At 38.8% G+C, this 17,237-nt stretch overlaps 1 protein-coding gene across 3 annotated transcripts in view; it reads left to right on the forward strand.

The window, feature by feature from the left end:
• The window catches only part of LOC113682400 (E3 ubiquitin-protein ligase rnf213-alpha-like), a 68,035-nt gene extending 51,263 nt beyond the window's left edge, over positions 1-16,772 (forward strand). For all 3 annotated transcript variants that reach the window (XM_089204516.1, XM_089204517.1, XM_089204518.1), the window contains 31 exons: positions 84-551; positions 918-1,090; positions 1,698-1,904; positions 2,079-2,266; positions 2,490-2,598; positions 2,735-2,835; positions 3,078-3,263; positions 4,097-4,345; positions 4,665-4,776; positions 5,133-5,561; positions 5,712-5,831; positions 6,192-6,302; positions 6,709-6,762; positions 6,871-7,074; positions 7,216-7,294; positions 7,392-7,426; positions 8,231-8,328; positions 8,680-8,833; positions 9,420-9,594; positions 9,954-10,054; positions 10,134-10,191; positions 10,951-11,150; positions 11,422-11,563; positions 11,643-11,726; positions 12,080-12,260; positions 12,783-12,990; positions 13,133-13,210; positions 13,873-14,070; positions 14,539-14,628; positions 15,074-15,246; positions 16,057-16,772. In XM_089204516.1, coding sequence (XP_089060642.1) covers positions 84-551; positions 918-1,090; positions 1,698-1,904; positions 2,079-2,266; positions 2,490-2,598; positions 2,735-2,835; positions 3,078-3,263; positions 4,097-4,345; positions 4,665-4,776; positions 5,133-5,561; positions 5,712-5,831; positions 6,192-6,302; positions 6,709-6,762; positions 6,871-7,074; positions 7,216-7,294; positions 7,392-7,426; positions 8,231-8,328; positions 8,680-8,833; positions 9,420-9,594; positions 9,954-10,054; positions 10,134-10,191; positions 10,951-11,150; positions 11,422-11,563; positions 11,643-11,726; positions 12,080-12,260; positions 12,783-12,990; positions 13,133-13,210; positions 13,873-14,070; positions 14,539-14,628; positions 15,074-15,246; positions 16,057-16,225 — 4,934 coding nt within the window. In that variant the 3' untranslated portion in view covers positions 16,226-16,772. The remainder of the gene's footprint in view (positions 1-83; positions 552-917; positions 1,091-1,697; positions 1,905-2,078; positions 2,267-2,489; positions 2,599-2,734; positions 2,836-3,077; positions 3,264-4,096; positions 4,346-4,664; positions 4,777-5,132; positions 5,562-5,711; positions 5,832-6,191; positions 6,303-6,708; positions 6,763-6,870; positions 7,075-7,215; positions 7,295-7,391; positions 7,427-8,230; positions 8,329-8,679; positions 8,834-9,419; positions 9,595-9,953; positions 10,055-10,133; positions 10,192-10,950; positions 11,151-11,421; positions 11,564-11,642; positions 11,727-12,079; positions 12,261-12,782; positions 12,991-13,132; positions 13,211-13,872; positions 14,071-14,538; positions 14,629-15,073; positions 15,247-16,056) is intronic.
• The last annotated feature ends 465 nt before the right edge of the window (positions 16,773-17,237 follow it).

The following is a 17,237-nucleotide window of genomic DNA, read 5'->3' on the forward strand; positions in this document are numbered from 1 at the left end:
TTAAAAGAGGAATGCTCGAATTTAATAAGTTTTCGCTTGTTTTTAAAGGTTCGCTAACAAGAGTTTATCTTTTTTTCTGTCAGATTTGTCATTTGCTACCGTTTTGTCTCGGCGAATCCACAAACTTCTTGAAGAAAAGGATGAGCGGGCTGGGATGAAAGCCACTGACTGGTTACGCTCAGAAGCTTTGAGTGGTACCGGGATCCAAGAAAATGGAACATTCAGAAAAGCGCTATGGCAGAGAATATATTCGTCTGTAATACCAATTCTCTCTGAAGTTATAGCCCTTGTAGACCGCGATTCTAACTTGGAACTTGTGACGGGTGAAGGTACCTGGTTTTCACGCCTTTGGATATCACTTTTCCAAAGCCAAGATATAGTTGAACTTCAGTACGATAGCTTTCTGTCCCTTGAGAGTGGCATCATAAGGGAGCGCGTGCCAGTAATGACTTCTGCGTGTGAAAGACAAAATTTTGACCTGCAGTTTCCTTTCTCATGGCTGATCAAAGAGAGAATTGATGCTATGTGGAAAGAGGCTTGTAGTATTGCAGGTAAATACTTTTTTAATTTTCAGCGTACCCATAATGTAGTTTCTTACTAGTTACAACGATAAAATACAACAATGCGCGTTATACTTTCATAACAAGCTAAACTTCTAACGATTGTTAAGTACAGAGTTCAAATAAAATGTGTACGCACGGATAGAAAGAACCGGTGAGTAAAAAATTTTAATTACGTTAGACTTCACATGTTGGACTCTTTGAGTTTATGACACAAGTTTTTCGAGTCTTTCGATTTCTTTTCCAAAAAAGTTTTGCGAAAAGTTTTTGACGAAGTCACAAATAAACATATTTCGTTCTCCATATAAACGAAAGCGGAAGGTTCTTGAACTCATTGCTGTTTCGTTCTTTTATAAGCGAGAACAAACACCCCAGTTCAGCAGTGTTTGTGTGACCTAGTGACTACGTCGGAAATCGGAAGACTGCTCGAAGAAACTGAATATGAAGGCTACGAGGAAGCGGCAGTGATGCGCTACCTTCACGACTTCGTTCACATGGTCCACAAACCGACAGTTCCTGGAGAGGAAGAGGTAGGACATCATAAAGAATGATGATTGGATTCTCCTATCTCTTATCTACGAAATCTAGATCCACTTTTGTCGTAGCAAGCGCATGTGAATTATGTACGACATGTACCCAATCAGTGGCAGAACGGAGTTGCTATTTTATTTGAAAAAGAAATGTACGCTCGTAGAGGAATTTAAATCAGTTTCACCCACAAACCCGAAAGATCCTCTACCCAGACCATTTGTTTTTAGTTTTTACGTTACCTTAATTTCTGTTCACCTCATAAAGGGTGTGAAGCACTTGTGAACTCTGCATATCGCCTATCTCGCCTGGTTTGACTCAAGTTGGGAAATAATCTGTCGTTTGTCACACGTTAGCAGAGACGAAGCCAACCTGCTATTCTGCAAATGATGATAAAGATTTACTTGCTGAATGACATGCGTACTGAGAAACTGGGTGAACTTGAGACAATCAACCCAGCTGCTTCCATATTATCTGAAATCTGTGACGATTTGAATGAATGTTCTCGAGCTATCGCCAGGCGCCAAATTCCCGACGTAGAACCAACCAAGAAGGTAAAAAATTATCGAAAGCCCGATAATATCCTCATTATTTTTTGTTACTCAACAGCTGATTAGTCAAGCTATCGTCACAGCCTCTCGCGAGTTGCATGATGAGACATTTTCGGATGAGGAATTCACCCTCACCATCTCTTCCATTCACGTGGCTTACGATCGCATCGAGAAACGTTTGGCGAACTTCTGCCAACTAGTACAGGCTCAACCAGATATTGTAACCAGCCTTCGGGAAGTTATTCCTCCAAACGAAACGGAGATGGTAAGCTTATGGCTTGTTTTGAAAAGTAATCCTTCAATCGAAAATTTCATGAGATTAAAATTAACCTTGTTATTTTTAGCCTTTCACGCTTTGAGAGCTTTATGCACATAATTCTGAATTATGAATGAAAAAAGTTCCGTAGTAAGATTAACATGATCTAATAATGCCTTCAAGGTCCTTGATGCCGTCGCCCTAGAGATTTGCTTGTCCAAACTTGAACCTGGTGCTGAAGAGTTTGACGATCCACAGACTCGCTTAGTGTGGTGTAACAGAGTGTTGAGTATCAGAACAAGTGCTGAGAACATGATCAGTAATCTTTCACCGTATGGCCGTAAAGTAAACCACATTCTACGTAATTGCAGGTATTGCACTTTTTAAAATTCTAGATCGACTAATCACATTTCAGTTTTTTCGGTGGAATTCGCTTTGCTTTTGGCTCTTAACCTCTTACCTGAATTACATTTAAAAGAAATAATAACCGCAGTCAAGATCACTTTTTAAAGCTTGTACCTAAACTTAACAGGCAAGGATATTATTGTATTTGATGTCATTACTTTTTTTCTTTTCGCGAACTTTCTGTGTCAGGTCAACTTGGCAGAGAGTAAGTGCTGTGCGATTGTTTATTGAACATACCTGCCCTGGCACAGTTGCATGCCACCCAGCCGATGTGAAGAATGTTTTCAAACTGTGGAAGGTGGGTCGAAACATCTATGCTCGTATGTGAACAGCGAAAGAGTGTGTTGTGGTTCTTAGTGCTTTGACTTAAGATTGAAAATTAGCGCTGCTATGTTCAAAATAAATATTCATTTACAAAACAATCTTTCTAACAGGCATTAGGTGATGAGACAGACTTCACTAAACCACAAACAATGCTAGTTATTGAAAAGTTTCTTGTGGATTGCAGTGAAGCTGTTAGTAAACGTTATACCAGGTAAGAAGATGGCAGTAAAAATGTTAGGATTGTTGGTCATAAATTGTACCTTTGTCATTGTGCTCTTACAAAGACAGTAGATGTTTTTCAAAATCTTTTTTGATAATGTTCTTGCCCTCGATTCGCCTCGATGAGAATGAACCTCTCCTTCCAATGTTCATCGTGCTTCCGCGCGTGCGTGTAAAGACTTACACAGATAGTTTTCGACGCAGCCCTAAAGCAGCATTTCTTCTATCCCACAGTTATGGTGTGAACACCTGTCCTGTGTGTCTGGATGGTCTGGCTCAGAGGGATCCTGTTAAAATGCCCTGTGGTCATGTTGTTTGCCTTGTTTGCGTCACTAACTGGATTGAAAGGGAGAGAACATGTCCGTACTGCAAGGGAGACGTACCGGATGATTTCAAGATCTTACCCACCAAATTAATAAGGTATAACGTATTTATTAAAACTCAGGTAGCCCAAGCTCGCACAGGGAGCCATCGTAAATACGTATATTTTGTGCAATAGGCCCTATATAATAGTACTATTTGTGGAAATAACGGTTACCTATGTTTGAAAGCGCTTTAATTCAATTGTTCTAAAACCAAAACTAAAGCAATCACACAACAGCCAATCAGAAAAAAGTGCTCTAAGGAATTAATGAAGAAAACACAGATGCGCTAGAAGTCATCTCGCTAACAGGTTAGTTTCCATCACAAGTCTACGGGTTGGTTCGTTCACGAGTCATCTCGCCGTTTTCGCTTCACGTCATCTTGCCTACGAATCGATACGCCCCCAGGTCAGCTCGCCTACGGAATAGTTTCGCCTACAATTCATATCGCCTATAGATCGGTTCGCCCCCAAATCAACTGGCCTACAGATCAGTTTCGCCCACATGGAAACAAACATATTCAAGGGGTAAACGCGCGTGACCAAGTCGGGAGAATGGAGCTAATTTCTAGATCTATCATAAAGCTCGGTAAATCGAAATCAGGCTATTCCATTGCACTTTCAACACTTAATTGAGAAGTTCAAAAGAATTTTGAACTGGAGCATAGTTCTAAGTTTCTCGCATATGGCGTTATGGGTGAGATCGATAATAGACTTGACGAGAATTAAAAGAAAAGTTGTGCTTTCCTCTTTGTAAATTTATCTTCATTTGCTATACACTGTAATAATGACATAAAAGTCTTTGGAGATAGATATAACCGCTTTGCATAATGTTATTTCCTTATTTAAGAACCATTCATTAACTGAGTTGGGTGTGCAATTGTATTTACAGGAAAGCTGTTCGAGAACACTTCGACTTCCGTCGTCGGTGCAACTCCTTCTTCATGGAGCTTGTCTCACTGTTCTGTTTTGGCAAAAAGGACGATGAGGGTGTTATGGATCCTGAACTGTTTGAAATGTTCATGAGTTATGTAATAGAAGCCAGTTCAAAGACTAAGGATTTTTCTCCTTTTCCGGAACATGGCATTGATGCAACACCTGTGGTCAGATCGTTTCTTCTACAACAACTCCTGAGAGCAGGGTATGTACAGCTGTTAATGGAGGTAATACGTTTTTGATTTGTGGGGCTTAAGGTTGCAAAACCAATGCTCTGCTCTCCGATCGTAGGTTGATAAATTCCTTAGAATTAGGCGCCAGCCGAAAATCACCAATCTCTCCTTCGGTTTTTATTTACCTCAGGGTTGGAAACCTTTTGTCTTTAGAGCAATTATTTTCATTATTTGTATCAATCAAATTCTTTATTTTCCTACTATGAATGTTATATCAGGTCATATTCTCTTTCTACCATCATGATTTCCCTTTTCTTTATCGTTGCTCATTTTTATCACTATTTTTTTCAGTGACAAGGAAGTAAAAGAGCATTTGTCACACTACTTGGCCAGCGCTCGAGAACTGAGACCAGAAGCAGGTCATTTGTTACAAGTCTGTCAACTTTTTGTGCACTGTTGGGAGGTGAGCTATGGAATTACTAGTTATTTGAAATACGCAGTACTACTGTTGTTTACGGAACACGCTCTTTATTCAGCACTCGCCTTTGATCTAGTTCTGACCCGTAAGAGATTCAGTACTCTATTTATCCTTTAGTTATTTCCTTTTTGTTTTGGCGATTTATCATCACAAGGAATCATATTGATAAACCTAACTTAATTATGAAAATGCTTTCTTTGTCGTGAATAGCTATACTGTACAAATATCTTTCGTTTGAAATAACTATCTTTTCAAAGATGGCGTGATACTCTGTCCATTACTGAACACAAAAGATAATCTGAAGAAGTTTCTCACTACTTTGTCGTTCACTCTGTTTGCAGGACTCCCTGATCAGCTTGTATTCTAAGGCCTCAGACAATTTGCTGGTTATGATTACACTTGCTCAGCAACTTTGCGATGAATGTTCGCCTTTGCTTACCTCCAACTCGCCACAGCAACACACACGAGACCTCAATGTAGATGTTTTAGAAGCCGTTGCTAAAGCGCGCTATGCTTTAGCATTAGTTGCTAAGTTTATGTACAAAAGTGTCACAGAAAAAGACGGTCCGTGGAATGATCTGGTTGTACAAAACGAATTACAAAGCCTTTTTGAAGGAGCAAGGAGAATGTGCTACAAGAGTCTGAGCCAGATTCCCCGATTGTACCTTCTGAGACAGCTGGCGAGGAGGTTTGGTGTGGAGTCGATCAATATCTTGTGTGATAAAAAGGAGTCTGAGTGGATTTTGCCTCCAGAGAGTAGAGACAAACAGGTAAAATGCGTGAAGAAGTTGAATAGGTTAAAACCTTCACCTCTTATTTCAGTTATAAATTTCTTTTAAAATAACAAGCTTCTTTTCTCTTTTTACCTTTTGTAGTAAACTCAATGCCCTTCATTTTTTTTCCCTTTTTGTCTTCTCCAGCAAGGAGATATTGTTCCTGATAGGTTTATTATATACGGAGAGGAGTACAAGAAAATCAGAGAAGCTATGGCAGAGACTGTGCTAAGTGGTACACCGAAGGAGTTGAATAGCGCGCTCCAGGTACGAAACCGTTAGAGACTGCTTATAGCTGCGTCTATCTGTTATATCCACACTTAAGATCGCTGTAGTCTACAAATTTTTTTTCCGAAAGCTTGAGGTAGTTTTGAGTGACGTGTCGTCGTAAGCTTGGTCACATAGCTACAGCTCGTGTCATGGTGATATCTAGAGCGTGGTCGTATAGTTACAACTTTAAGGTTGATTGTCGATCTCATCTTTCGACCACGAGGCGTAATCCCAGAAAATAATAGTAAAACAGTGGATAGTGGCAAGCGAAATAAAAGACTGTGAAGAAGACGAAGGTCACTCAACTCACCCGAAAAGAATTAGCGGTGAATTATATTTTGCCTTTATTGTTTGCAGAGCATTGTCTTGCCGCTTTTCGTGAGAGATGTCATGATTTTGTTGTCTGAATATCGCGAAGTGACCACTTGTTATGGTTTTACCTCCTCTCAACGACAGCTCTCCACAAGAGTAAGAAACTAACAATCTTTTTTGGATAACCGTGGTACATACTTAACTGATTTATTCAATGAACCCCTGAAAGGATTTAGCTTTCTGTACACTTGTGATGTCAATCAACTGAACAAACATCAACAGACCCTTATACACATAACACACATCACATATCTGTGAATATACTGAATATTGTTGATAAGCTTTATTTTGTTAGGAAAGAAGTGTATATACATCTAAAACGCAAGGAAATAAATACATGCCCTGTGTCCTTTCTTTCAATGAGAATGTTTGAAATCTTAATCTATCAAGAAACGTTGGGAAAATCTGTGTTGTAAGGTATTCCATTGATGTTTTTGATTTTCTGCCTCGGTAAGATTTTACCATGGCCTTTAGTAGGTTATCAAATGGTTTGCTCTTTCAGGCTCATCAGTGTTTTGGAGAATTTCTAAGTGATGGTGCTCAGCTTTCTGCTAGGGTGAGTTCAAACGAATCATATTGTTTCTGACTTTTTCATTTTAACATTTGCTGTTGGCTCCTTAATTCCTCTTGGTCTTCAGTGTCTCTACGTCATTCTTCTCTTTAGGCTCAACAGTTCGCTATTCAGCTTCTAAACAACACTCAAGGTGATGCTGGGTTTCCTGCCGTCCAAGTAGCTCCTGGTCGATCAGCGCGGGACCAAAGTTTGGCCGAAATTGTTATTCATACCACTGCTGTGTTACAGTGTATTAATCAAATGACTGTGTGCGAACCACTGCGTCTTCTTATGGACAATCCTGTAGCTTTGATGGTACGCTTAAAACCCTTAAGGAAGCCAAACAAAGTCTTGCTTGTTTTCACTGTTCTTTACCGCCTATGATAGTAACTGCTAAATTGAAAACAACTTTAAGAAGTGATTTCTTTGCTAAAGTTGCTTTTGTTTGTGTGTCAGAATGCCTATTTACCCACAATGCCAGACGACAACCTTCAGGAAGCAATGACTGGAATAAGTGAGACTGGAAGCTGGTATCGTAAGTAACTCAAAATATCCGTTCCAGTGTAGTCTCCGTTAGCTGAAGCATATTTCGTGATTATGCTTACGGGAAATATACTTCTCTCTTTTTGCAGAATGTCCAAGAGGACATCCCTATTACGTCGGAAATGTAAGTTTCCCCTCTTACAATTGAAGAGGCTTCTGCTGACTTATTATAAACCTATATTAGGTAACAAAAAGTATGCGATTTCATGTAAATAAAACGTATCTATTTGAACTCAAGCGCGTTGGCGTAAGGCACCCTTCAACAGGGGTTGCGTTGGCGGAGTCAGATGTGGCGGCAGAAATGGATATTGATGATGATTTGGTACCCAAACTATTCTCTTCTTTAGAGACATTTCCTCTAAGAACCCTTTAGGCACGGAGAGTTCCTTGCTTGAAAATTGCAACCATCGTTTACTTTCTTCAAAGCTTAAGTAGAAATTACAGCAATCATGCACCTCTCTCCCGCAAGACTCGCAATAAAGAGATTCAGCACTGTGTTTACGTGAAACGGCATACGTAACCTTGCCCTTTCGCGTTTAACCTTAAATGGTGTGAACCTTACTGCTTTAGCTTCGCGTGGGCTCACGTCAGTTTGAGTTTCGATGAAGCCGTGACATGAGTCAACGAGAGTTTTTGCAGCTTTCTTCTGTCGAAAAGTGCAGAATTTCAAGGATTGTAAACACGAGACTTCATCTACTCTTACATGACTAAGAGGAAATTATTTTGGTGCACTTTTAATTTTTTTTTGTGTGAACATACACGGCAAACATGAAACAGCTTACTTACAAGTAGAAACGGCAAAGTGCAGCTGGTAACGTGGAAAAGTGGCGGAAAAATCGTGGTCACATGGTCACTCTTGCCATTCACGTTCACGTAAACGATGTGCTAAATCTCTCCAATATCGTCCATATAAACTTTTTTTTGGCAGTGTGGGCGCCCCACGGAAATGAGGACTTGCCCTGAGTGTAACGTCAACATAGGTGGGTCAGGGCATCAACTCACTCAAGGAAATACAACAATCCAGAGGTACGGAACAAAGCTTTATCTGGTCATTTAACCGTTTAATTTTTAGTGGTCATTAGATTAATCATTGTCAAAGTTATTATTAGTGTTGATTTAAAAAACCTTGTGGAAATCCGGACACAAATTGTTTTGCCATTTCTTTGATGGTATTTAAATTACTCTAAACACGTAGTAGAGTAAGGCCGAGAGTTAAATTCTTTTGCTTATTGGTGACGTTCCTTGGGCTTTCCCGGAAGTACTCTTAATCAATGGCTTTCAAAAATGCAAATATATTCCACTTGTGCAAGAGTATCAGGCTAGTGTGACCAAAGTTTGCAAAAGAACACCTTTGACTTTGCTATCTTTGGTCTGTAGAAATGACCGAACAATGACGGGTCACGTGCTTGGCCATGCTAATACAAGGTCCAGAGGTGTTGCTCCTGAAAGGAACTTGTCGCCTGTACTTGTCGGCATTACACGGATTCTTATGCACTGTGCCATGATTGAAGGAGCCCACCGGCATCCACAGGTGAGCTGGTCCTTTATCCCCTCGACTATATCTTGAAAAGGGTTAATTATTTCTCGTTCGAGTAACTCTTTTCTTATAGAAAAAACTAGTAGAGGTGAAAATGTGAATGTAGAACTTGTCAGTATGTAACTCTGGGAGTCATCACAACCCCTTCTCTTCCTTTGGTTCTTTCTTTAGGTATCAGAAACTATCTGAGAAGACTAAAGGAAGTTGTATCTTTCCTTAGTGTCCTTTACCTCATTTGTCATTGTTTTTGAAGATATCGTTGTTTTTGCTTTTGTGCTCCTTCTGCTTTTTAGCTCAGTTTTTTTGTGATCATAAATGGATCACTCAGAGGGATTAGGTAGGAGGTATTAAAAAATAAATAAGTAGGTGAAATGTTTAGAGAAGGTGAGTCTTGGTGCTTTAGTTACTTTGATAAACGGCAATTATCTATGCTTAAACCAAAAAAGTATGATTTAAGTTCTGCCATTCTATACATTTGATGGCCCGCAAATTAAATTATTTAGTAAAATTAAAGAATGCCTATGTGGGTAGATTTTAAACTACCTGTTAAACCTCGTCTTGCTTTTTTTACTTTGTCTAGAATATTTCCAATCTCATCAATCCCACAATTCCACCGGCGGCATTGACACGATTTTTGTGGGATCACCTGCAATTGGACTTTGAAGTTCTCGCCAAAAGCCTGGGGAGGAGTGTGGACGACACGGTGCTTTGTATCCACATGGTCCTTGCACAAATGACTGCGCATGTCAGTAGAAGTAAGCTTCCAAGAATTCTCAATACCATAGAGCTTGTTGTTTTCGAAGAAAGACGAAAAAGAACTCGGGAATTTGCCAATCCTAATTTAAGTCTCTTTGCTTTTCGCACTAGTCCACATAATATAATTTTTTCGGCATAATTATCAAATGAATAGGAAAAAATTGCAAAATGTATATCATGGCCCTAATACGAGAAGAGTGTTTATTCTGTTACATTTTAGATCCTACACATTGTTTTTTATGTATAGCCGAACATATGTTTGTCTCATGGGTTCAATTATTTGACCTTATTAGACGGATAGATAGAAACCCTTTGAAGCAGTTTCATCTGTAACTTAATGAGATTTGAAACGTTTTAGCGCAACAGGCCGCAGACTTTGCTTATGACCTAAAATCGAAGGAGTCTCGGAGAGGATGGGAAGCAGCCTTCAGTGCCACTGTTGTTACTCCAGTTTTAACGGTATGTTAGATTTTTTTTGTAGTTCAGGTTTTAATTTTGTTATTTGTTAGGCCACCGATTTTCTTTTCCTATCTTTTAGAACCTTGAAGAAAAAATTCAACAGCACTTACAAATGTTGGTTAGTGACAAGCGGCTCGGTGAGTTCATTTCCACATGAAACAATAATAATATGTGACCTTGGACATTGGTACTCTTCCAATAAGAAAAACCATGAACTCGTTTAATTATGGGCTTGGTGTACTGCCAGTTTAGGACTAGATTTTTTAGGATATTTAGAGGCAAACAGGATTTTTAGAAAATTTGAGGATAGGATTTTTAGAACATTAAAGGATATTTAGATGAAAATGTTTGGAAATATACAGCCGATAAATTAAAAACAAATTTACGTGGTTCGTAGAAATTACACTGCTTACTGTTTGGTGTCATCGTTATTGCTTGTTTGAAAGTGAATTATGAAAGGTAACGAACCACTTAAATTGTCTAGTAAATAAATGATCATTTTGAATCAGTTTGAAGGTGCGTCCATGCAATTTCAGCACAGGAATCTCGTGTTTTAGTATGTGATTATTTGGAAAACAATTGAGCAGAATCGGTATCTATAGAAAAAAATTTCGAGATAAAATTGAAATTTATAGTCATTTTTTGGAGAATTTCTGGACTGATTTTTAGGCGATTTATCGGGATTTTTGTACCTAGGCCAAGAGATTATAAACTGCTGAGAGTTTACAATCTCTTGATCTAAGCCTATGCCAATTTTTACCTCTCATCTTAGATAAAATTATTGTGAACCAGATGGAGAATCGACAAGTCCGTGTTTAAAGGGTGGAAATACAAGTCTCGCTTTTGTTTTTCAAGAAATAAAATATCACATTGATGGCCCTTGATTGTTTCCGCAGGTAATAATCCCTTAATGCGTCAGCTGTTCGAGATAGACGTCCCTACTGAAGCTCTGAGTGGTGGTATCCCTCCCACTTGCCCTGCCCTATGGAGATACCGGACTCAAGTGACTCTTGATCACTTTGCGCACACATTTCAACAAGAGGTACTGTCCACTGATCCTGAGAGGAACAAAGTATTAGCGGAGTTTTTACGGCAGGTAAACCATATTGAACTACTTCAACTTACCAATTTTTACATCTGTTTCGTATGTTTGCTTTCAGAGCACCATTTTTGCTTTTGAAGTTCGTAATTTGCTGTGAAGTATGGTTTTAACTGAGAGTATGTTGAACTGAAAAATTTCTTAAAACATAAGGTGCGAGCTATTGGGTAATGAGCAGCACCAATGGATGATGATGATGGACGGATAGATGTCATCCATCAACTGCCAGTCCTTTTGCCTTTTACATTTATTTGTTGTTCATTTATAGGAACACAAACTCCGCGCTCTGCGTTTTCTGCCGGACATTATAAAACTACAGCGTCTTCTGATGGACAAATTCCATCGTCGAATTGACAGAACTGAAGCACAGCGCATGAGGATAAGAGAATTCCTGCGGAATATTCCTTCAAGTAAGTTGACTGTCGAATTATTTTTTCCTTATTTTTTTCTCTTCTATAAAATCCCTTGACTTTTTGTCTTCCTCCTCAGAAACAGAGAAAGGTGAACTTGTGTCACTGATAGCGAGCTTTAACGTCGCATGGAACCTTGTGCGGCTTAGTCTCGATCAGCAAGGTACGCTTAGATTGGCAGCATTTGTAAACGAGTATTCATGAATGAAGCAGGTCGTAAAGCTATTAGATTTTACGGTATTATCAAGTTATTAAACGGCACAAACCATTCATGCATTAGGTACTCAGGACATAATTTTACCCGCCTTTTACAAACGATTCACTAAGTTCAAGTTCATTTTCTTTCTCATTCCTTTCCCCCCCCCCCTTCCTCCCCCCTCGTCCGCACAGCATAGAGCCACGGGGTGTATAGAGGAGCAAAAGAAAGGTTAAAAGTGCTACTGTCCCAGACCACTGACTATGATTGTATCTACATATGTAGTATATCTCTTCTCAATCATTAATTGTCCTAAACAGGGCGTTTACGTCCTCCAAAGGACTTGTGTGACCAGCCCATGGATAATTCACGTCCACTTGCTGTACTCCTGCCAAGTACCTCCGGCATGGGTATCTGTTCCACGGCTCTGGTATTTTTCCTCACCACGCTTCACAACGAGTTCAACGAAAGATATCAAAACTTGATTGGCGGGAAAGTCAAGTAAGTGCGATGACGGAACCTTTTCCTTATGCCACCCACCCTAAGAGTTACTTTGCTAAGAGTACCGTGAATGACCTCACAACGCTTTCAGTCCTATTCTAAGTTTCAGTGAAACGATATGCTGCGTCGATAATGAAGTAAATTTCCTTTTGTAGCTTCAAATATCGCTCCCACTCTATATGGCCAATGTGCTGAACGTACAACGATCAATTTGCCTATTTTAACGTGGCGACAATTACTTTTTACAATTTCATTTAGCAATTACTTTTTTCACCTCGCGCTTTGAAGACTAGGAGCTGACATTTCACGTTTAAGAAAACATTATGAATACGAATATTCTATGATCACAACTGATCGGCAATCAACATCATGTTCTCCGTAAACTAGCCATAAGTAGATATAGACCCGAAATAAGAATAACTGATTTTAATGATAAACCTCTTTGTGTAGCCTTTGGGTATCCTTGCAACCACTTGAACTTTATTTCAAATGTGTGATGTCATTGTTCCCTGTCATTACTAGAGACCTGCCCCACATACAGCTGCAAGACGTGACAAGGTCACATCTGATTTCATACGACACCGAACGAGATCTTCTACCCCTTGTCTTGGCGCAGTGTAATTACTCTCTAGAGGTGGGTCGGGGAACATTGGTTCAGTACAACTGGGAAGCCCTTGAAAGACAGCTGATTGACAGGTTCATAAGGGGAAGACCACTTATTGATTTCAAGGTACGAAGTAGCTTCAAATATACATAATGATGTCCAACGTTTGTAAAATATTTCCTGAAATTTCTGTCCAAAGTCTTTACCAAAGTTATTTATTCACTCCTAAAGGAAAGGTTTTGAGCATTATATCGTATTTATTTCATAGGACGAGAGGTTTGCATTCAGCAAAGACGCCCAGTTAGACTCGGTTTTCACTTCCGTGAAAAACAAGGTCCGGCCACAGGTAAAACATTTCGTTTTTTGTGCTCGATTCCTATTCAATATGTGACTCACAAGCTCGTTCTGGAGTTGCCAATGATTAGCAAGAAAACAATGGTAGTGAGGGAAGTTACTATGATGAAGATAATGATGATGCTATTAGTAATAAAAAAATGGTAGTGAGAGAAGTTAATATGATGAAGATAATGATGATGCTATTAGTAATAAAAAAATGGTGGTGAGAGGAGTTAATATGATGAAGATAATGATGATGCTATTAGTAATAACAAAAATGGTAGTGAGAGAAGTTACTATGATGAAGATAATGATGATGCTATCAGTAATAATAGTTGTACCAATAACAGTGATACTTATTATGACAATATTGGTAATAGAAACGACACTAATAATAACATACGATGGGTTTGGAACTGAAAATGACTGTGTTGATATTGTATACATAAGTGGAACATATATTCCTTGGCAACACTATGGTGATTCTTTCAATGAAGTAGCCAGGCAGGTTTTCAGATCTTATTCACAGGATGGATATTGAAAACGTATCCGGTCCCGGGTGACAGTCGCGCAATTGCACATGTAGATGGTCAATTGTCATATTTAGATTTTTGCGATCGTGTAGTAAAGTGTATATTTTCGAGGACTCAAAAAAAATTTTCGTATTGTTAGGTTCCATTGAGTTCAGCGGTAAGCAGTCAAATTCTAGGCGAGTTTCGCTCACTGACAGACGTCTGTGACGTGCTTTCGTCGCTCGACATTGCAATCGGTTTCCTTTCCTCGACCGGTGGATCACCTGAAAAGCCGCTAAAAGACTACCTTCAACATGTACTACGCATGCCTCAACAAAATAGTCTTCGCAGTCTTAAGGTAAGCATTCAATTTAACCGTGCAAGTTCAACTGTTTTGATAGATAGATGTTTATCCACAGACCTTTTAGACCCTATGGGTAACGAAAAGTTTTTACCTTGCGCTATGTTTCTTGCTACGTGTTTTACCTTACAAAAAGCGAAATAATAAGAAAGATAAAAGCTTAAAACAAGAAAAGGGAGAACTCTTGTAAAAAATAGGGAAATGTGCAAATGTATCATTTTGTGTAAGGAATCGAAAATTGTCTTCCAACTTGGAAATATCTTAAATATTTTAAATACAGTAAACGTGTACAGACCCAGAAATAGTTAACTGCCAATAGCGATTTCTAACGGGTTTTATAGTTTATTAATTTTGCAGTCTGTTACTATATAAAAGTAAACGTGATCACCTTTTCATGTTAGCACGTTACGCTCTAATTAAACTGTACCTTAAGAACAGCTTTTTTTCTGCTCTGCTTCTGTTTAGGCGCAGCAGTGTTGTCAGTTGCGACACGTTCTCTCCTTCTGGCGACTGTTGACATTAGAGAGAGCAAGGATTTTAATGAGGCGGGGAGAGGTAAGGAACGTTACTCAAGCGGGTAATATCATATCAAAATCATTTTTTCATCGTATTTATTACATAATCATATCTTAATTGATAAGGACGCAATTTCTGCACTTAAGAACTAATAAATGTTATGCTCACGAAATAGAATAATTCAGGCTATTTGTATTTTACAGACAATTTAACATAAATAATATCCGAGCATGTGGATAAAGCGCATACGAGCGAAGAACTTCAAGATTTTAATGACCAGGAGTCTGTCATATAGAAAAAAGGCTAGGCTCGGAGTTAGAAGTGGCGTTGGTCTTTAATCTCGTTCCCTTGTAGAAGTCATTTTGATACATTATTCGCGGAGGCGTTGCTCAGAGTGCTTCCCTTTCTCTGTCTCTTCCAGAGAACTGTTGTGTAGTGTTGACAACTGAAGGCACATTTTCGGTTTTGAATTTGTTTTACGTAGGATCCGTTCGAACAGATTCCAGACACGTACAAGCAGGTCATGCCACAAATACTAATGATGAAGTTTAGCAATAGCATGAGGAGGATTTACTCGGATCGATTCGTGCCCGAGGTCTTAGAATTGATCTTACTTAACCTCAGGGGAGAGGCGGCACCAGGCGAAGAAGACATGAGGTAAGATTTCTAGATCTCAAATTTTAAGAATCCTTTGCTTGAAATTCGCTTGTTTTAGCCCTTTAACTGGGCACGACCCGTCAAAAAGCTCCCTTCTCCTTTCGCTCAGTTGTTATTATCGCACACGTTCACTAACTAAACGCGTGGAATACAAAATGTAGGTTACCTCACTACATGTGTCTTTGTTAGGCTGCTCTCAGATATTTTTTTTCTCTATGGATATCAAATTCAAATAAGGGAAGTGAGATAACCAAAATTTCACCTCAATTTTGAAACCCTGTATCTCCAAAAAATGACGCGTTGTTGAAGTAGGTCTTTAACTCCACAAATGGGTCTTCACACCTCAAAGTACGCCATTTCATAGCTATCAGAAAACAACAGGATGGCCGCGAATTCAAGTAAATCTTGTCGGCCCCCTATACGACTCGCTACTAGCGATATGTGTACAGAGTGTTTGTCTCTCCTTTGTTAAAACACCTTCCCAAGTACATCATTTTTGAAAAGTACTGCAATTTTGACTCGAGAGTTGGTCTGTGTTCTTTGTTTCTCACTGATGTCTTTTTACCGGTTAGAAAGCAGATTTATAAAGATATCGAGGTTCATTTTTTAAAACGACTGTAAGTTGCACTTTTTATCATTTTCGCGCTAAAATAACTAACTTGGGACCTTGGGAGACGGCTTGAAAAGCGTGTAAAGGTCTTCTCTGGTTCTTCCAACATCCCGCGCGGGTCATTAAGTGGGAAGGAATATAGTGCGGTCGAGTACTTTCCAGTATTGTGATACATTACAGCCGTTTATCCCTTCCTTTAGCTTGAAAGACTTTATCGAATGGCATCTTGACAATAAGGGACATGAGCCAGTTACTGGACTGGACAAACTACCAACTGATGTGAAGCTGAAGTACGTGATCAACGCATGGGGAACTTCTCTTGAACTGTGGGAAAGCTATCTGGACAAGAGGGATGCTGCTTCAGCGTAAAACTGCTGCTATGTGTTTTGTCCCAGATTTTTTTTCCTCTTTGTTCAACGTCCCCAGACTTAACGTCACTTTTTCTCTTAAATGGAACTTTCCTCCAGTAATATTTGAAGTTCACTTTTAGATTTGAGCATGAAAAATGAAAGGAAACAACTTAGCGGCTGAAATAACATAAAAGTATCCGAAGAGGGAGATTGGTTATTTTATGACACAACTATTGTGGCATCTTCTTTCAATTGCTTCGTCTACGTTTAGACATTTAGAATAATTTTTGCTTTATACTTCTTAAATTTTAGTTTTCAATAGCACGAGTTGGCTTGCTTTATTGATTATTATGCGATTCAATCTGATAATGACTATAGTCATATTTTTTCAACTTCTGTAGCTTAATATTAGCGTAGAAACGTTAGTTCCCACTATAAGCGAGCATTGCAAAAAAATGTAGAAACGTAAAATGTGTATGTTGGTACATGTTATAAGTATAGGTAATAAAACTTTGTGCGCATGGATGATTAAAGATTACATTTGATTAAAAACAATTTTTAAAATATTGGAGTTTGAAATAGTAGTTTTATCGCTATAGTAGCGCTAATTTTTTTCTCACAATGAAATTAATTTAAATGAGCGTAAAGCGAGGATATCTCCAGATAAAAAGAAAACTAAAAAAGACAAATTGCAACGAAAACTTTGTTCATCGTCCACGTTTAATCGTGGTAACCTTAAAACTCGAAAATAATTTGCATTTTTATTTGTCCAGGTAGTAACATGATTTCGATCGCAATTTAGTGTAAATAAGCACTACGGGCTCGTGCAATTTGTAGTCTTTGAGAAAATTACATGAAAAAGCTTCACAGAAAGTCAAGACAGACGGAATTTTGACAGCACGTGCGCCTTTCTTTTTTGTTACACCTGTGTTGCAAGTTTGCACTAGTGTTACATGAAAATTGCACTCGTTTTCAGCCAATCATGTGCGCTTAATTTTTTCAGGTATATGATTATTCATGGTATAGCTACA

The sequence above is a fragment of the Pocillopora damicornis genome, chromosome 4, assembly GCF_964200805.1.
Source record: "Pocillopora damicornis chromosome 4, jaPocDami1.2, whole genome shotgun sequence".
NCBI lineage: Eukaryota > Metazoa > Cnidaria > Anthozoa > Scleractinia > Pocilloporidae > Pocillopora > Pocillopora damicornis.